This window comes from Trichechus manatus, unplaced genomic scaffold (genome assembly GCF_000243295.1).
Source record: "Trichechus manatus latirostris isolate Lorelei unplaced genomic scaffold, TriManLat1.0 scaffold00472, whole genome shotgun sequence".
Lineage (NCBI taxonomy): Eukaryota > Metazoa > Chordata > Mammalia > Sirenia > Trichechidae > Trichechus > Trichechus manatus.
Window position 1 is genome coordinate 125,311 of NW_004444408.1, and position 4,586 is coordinate 129,896.

The 4,586-nt window shown below is 36.8% G+C and overlaps 1 protein-coding gene across 1 annotated transcript in view; it reads right to left on the reverse strand.

Moving 5' to 3' along the window:
• The window catches only part of LOC111819392 (killer cell lectin-like receptor subfamily I member 1), a 17,280-nt gene that overhangs the window by 4,209 nt on the left and 8,485 nt on the right, over nucleotides 1-4,586 (reverse strand). The window contains exons 4-6 of the mRNA XM_023725843.1: nucleotides 2,710-2,786; nucleotides 481-666; nucleotides 35-138 (exon numbers count right to left, since the gene is read on the reverse strand). Coding sequence (XP_023581611.1) covers nucleotides 35-138; nucleotides 481-666; nucleotides 2,710-2,786 — 367 coding nt within the window. The remainder of the gene's footprint in view (nucleotides 1-34; nucleotides 139-480; nucleotides 667-2,709; nucleotides 2,787-4,586) is intronic.

The window sequence follows — 4,586 nt, forward strand, 5'->3', positions numbered from 1 at the left end:
GATAATGAAAGGGTTGTCCAAACACTGTACTTACAGGCTTTGGTTCATTTGTGTGCCATCTTGCCATACCAAGGGCCCATCAGTTTTGTTCATTTTGAGATCTATCCATCCTTCCATTCCAAACAATGTTAAGAGTTTCTACTGGGAAAGAAAATCATACACTACAAGTATGTGTACCTTATAGTCTACTCCTTCCTGACTCAAGGGCTGGTGTTCTCCCAAGGGCTTATCCATGTCCCTGAGTATAGATAGGTTCTTTCTCAGGTTATCTTCTCATTTGTTAGTTTGGTTTGTTAGTGGCATTGACTAGTCAAATGATTATGTTTCTCTAATTTCTTTCCAAGAAAGTCAAGTCAAAGTAAGAAAATATCACACGCTGTTGGGAATCTTCAAGGTTTCCCATATCATGGTGTTAATCATTGATGCTTCCAAACCAAATACAGTTATTGTATATATTTATAGCAGAAGAATCTTCCCTACCAGCTCTTCCTTGATATGTATCTTCATAAGACGGGAATTCAGTTCTTTACAGGCAGCATAGCTTTCTGACCAGGTTTTGGATTCTTTGAAAAGATGATAACAACTATTTCTAAATCCAATCCAGTGGTCTAAACAAAGAGCATGGGAAACTTTTAGGAAATGGAAACATATTAAGATTTGTATCCTCTACTATGAATAACAGTTCACACAATTCCTTGATATTATAAGATGTATTTGCAATACATACTGATGTTAGAAGGTAAAACTTAAGAGTTTTGTAGCACTTCTGAGCTATCTTTACACAACTCGTAGCCAACAATGGTTAGTATTTGTTAATTTTTTTTAATTTTTCAATTTAATAATTGTTATAAAATTGCACTCCTAGGGAAGACACAGTTCAAATAATGCTATAAACTTATTTGATGTGATTAAAATTATGTCTACATATTTAAATGGATAAACAATATATTAGTGTATGAACATAAAAAGTAATTAGCAAACTATTCTAATTTTGTTGGAGGTGTTTCTTGTTCATAGTTTTAAATATATAGAAAATAATTGTCAGTAATTTAAAAAAATTCATGCTCCAAATATTTAATAAGTAATTATAATTTGCACATTTTTGAGGCCTTTTTCATAATCATCAAAAATATAGAGTTAAAGTTACTTTTGTCCTGAGAAACATGATGACATGCTCTTCTCTGAGAAGAGAAGCTGGTGTGTATCCGTCTCATCAAGCCATGAAGGACACACACACACACACACACACGCACACACACACACGAGTGCATGCATATGTGTAGAGATATAAAAATACATTAATCTACATTTTTATTGATCTGTTGAGATGATATCAATATCTTTTTCACTTAACATAATTTTTGCAGGAATTATTCATGTTGAGGAAGGAAGATCAAGATCAAAAATGTTAATAATTGCACCAAATGTCATTATCTGAATATACCACAAGTTACCCAAGTACTTGAATTTATGGTTAATGTATTTTTTAAATTTTTCCCCTTGTTAAAGAATTCTAGAATTCTATAACAAACATTTGTTAGATGCCTTCTGGTGAATCTCAACAAGAATCTCTTTAAGGTAAATAGCAATAATTTGTATAGAAGGATAATTTGTAAAGAAGGCTTGTGTTTGATTTTACTCTTATTACTATTTCACCAACAGTGCATATGCCTTCCTTTAATCTACTTCTATTGCTGACATCAATACATTATCAGACTTTTAAAAATCTACACCAACCTGTTAAATTTGAAATGATGTCACTATATAATAAAAATATTTCCTAATTTCCAGCAAAAGTGAGCATCTTTTCACATATTAATTAATTATACTTTGAGTTTCAACTTTTATGATTTTCTCATTCACAACTTTTGTCCCCACCCTCACACTACGGGTTTTTTTCTCTCTCTCTCTTTCTTCATTATTCTAACATGCTACATACCAATCTTTTGTTGATTATACCCATTTAAATAGTTTCCTCTCAAGCTATGGTTCATCTTCGCTTTGCTGACATGTTTGACATTTTCTCTCATTACAGTGAAGTTCTAAAAATTGTAATAAAGTTAAATTTACCTATCTCTTCTATATATGTTTTTCTTATTGATGTGTGTTAGTAAACCTTTTTCATTTCCACATCATATAAGTATTTTTTTCTTCTTGGTTTTCTGATAAATATTTATTTTTGTATTATATTCTTAATGCACCCGCAATTTAGTTTTCTGTCTTGTGTGAACGAGAGGGTCTGCTTGTATTTTATTTTGTTCATAGAGACAGAGATTCTCTTCAACATCAATGTTGAATAATTCGCCCTGTTCACACTGATTTGCGTGTGTCTGAGATTGCTAGTTTTGCTCTAACAAAAATACCACTAACAGGTAGTTTAAAGAACATAGATTTATTTTCTCAGGGTTTAGGAGGCCAGAAGTCTGAATTCAGGGCACCAGCTCTAGGGTAACTTTCTCTCTGTTGTCTCTGGGAGAGATGTCTGAGCTTCTGTAGACGCAGCACTCCTTGATTGCTTGGCTGTTTCCACACAGCACGTATCTTTTCCTCTGAGCTTGCTTCTCTGGGCCTAATTTGTTCTTTTTATACCTCAGAACTGAGTAGATTTAAGACACATCCTACAGTAACATGGCTTTATTAACGTAACAAAGAAAATCCTATTCCCAAATGGGATTACATCCACAGATATAAGGATTAAGATTCTAACACATATTTTGGGATGGACATAATTCCATCCTTAGGAATGCGGTTCAAGTATCTTGTTTTGAGAAGTTTTTGCTGACCACCTATAAAAATAGAAAATCTTTTCTAGTTACCAAAACCCACCAAACCCATTGCCCTCGAGTCAATTCCATCTCATAGCAACCTATAGGACAGAGCAGGACTGCCCCATTGGGTTTCCGAGGAGCAGCTGGTGGATTTGAACCACCAGCCTTTTGGTTAGCAGCCATAGCTCTTAACCACTACGCCACCAGGGCTCCTTTCTAGTTACATTTCATCTAAATACCATGCATATTTCCTTTACAACAACCAGCATAATAAAAAAAAAATCGATTTTTGTTTTAACTGATACATTTTATCTTCTCATAATTAGCTATGGCGCAGCGGTTAACAGCTACAGAAAATTAGGGCTGCTGAACAAAAGGTCTGCAGTTCCAATCCACGGCCGCTTCTTGGAAACCCTATGGGGCAGTTCTACTCTGTCCCGTAGGCTCGCTATGAGACAAAATCGACTCAGCAACAACGAGATTACTTGTTTGTTTCTTTTTTTAATTGTGAAGCCAGAGACTTTTTACACTGCTGTTACGAGTTTAATTGTGTCCCCCCAAAAAGATATGCTCAAGTATTTACGTGTCTGTGAGTGTGACCTTCTTTGGAAATAGCTTTTTGCAGATGTAATTAGTTAACATGAGGTCGTACCAGGCAAGGTTAGCCTAGTCCTATGTAACTAGTGTCGTTATGAGGGGAGGAGAATGACACGCCAAGACAGACCCAAGAGGAAGAGAACCACGTGAAGATGGAGGCAGAGACTGGAGGTGTGCCGCCACAGACCAAAGAATGCCTGGGACTACCAGATGTGGAAGGAGACAAGAAGGACTTTCCTTTAGAGCCTTGGAGACAGCACGGCCCTGCCAACACCCTGATTTCACACTTCTAGCCTCCAGAACTGTGAGAGGATACATTTGTTGTTTTAAGCCACCCAGTTTGTGGTACTTTGTTACAGAAGCCCCAGGAAACTAATAGAGCTGCTATAATGTCTCGGTCTAGAACAGCACCTTGGAGTATGTACAGAACACACTTTCATTGACTAGATTGGCAATCAGGATCAAATTATTTGTGCCTTATTCAAGTCTTATTTATGTCTCTCAGGCAATGTTAATAGGCTTCTCCCCTATATTTGTCCTGCTGTTTTCTTTTTAGAATAATTTCTAGTAATTGTTTTTGTAAAATGTGTTTCATGGGCAGCCTTACTTTAAACTGATTTAATGATCCATAGATAATAGATCACAAACCATGAATCTGTCAGGCTGAGTTGGGAAGAGCTCTTACCCTATGTTGATGACAATTACACACAATGACGGATAGCGACCCTACGGGAAACCCGTGGGGTTTCCAAGGCTGTAATCTTTACAGAAATAGACTGCCACATCTTTCTGCCTTGGAATAGCTAGGGGTTCAAACTGCCAACCTTTCAGGTAGCAACTGACGGCTTAACGGCTGCGCCACCAGGGCTGTCAGTTAAGATTAACCAAAAAAAAAACTAACTTGTTGCTGTCGACTGGATTCCAACTAAACACTGTTCTACACTGTAACACGTGGGGTCATCATGACTTGGAACCGACTCAGTTCAAGTGGCAGCTAACAACACAGTCACTATGAGTTGTCCAAAGAGAGTCTCCTAATCTCATACAGCCTTCATCTAACGATTTAAAAAAAAAAGGCCCGTTGCCATTGAGTCGATTCCAACTGCTGCGACCATTCATCTGTTCCAGGAATCCATTTGGTGTTCACTGTGCTACTGGCAAGCTCCTTTGCGTTTAGTTCTACCATCTTAATGTGGCCTTGCATTTATTCTGTTTTACTAG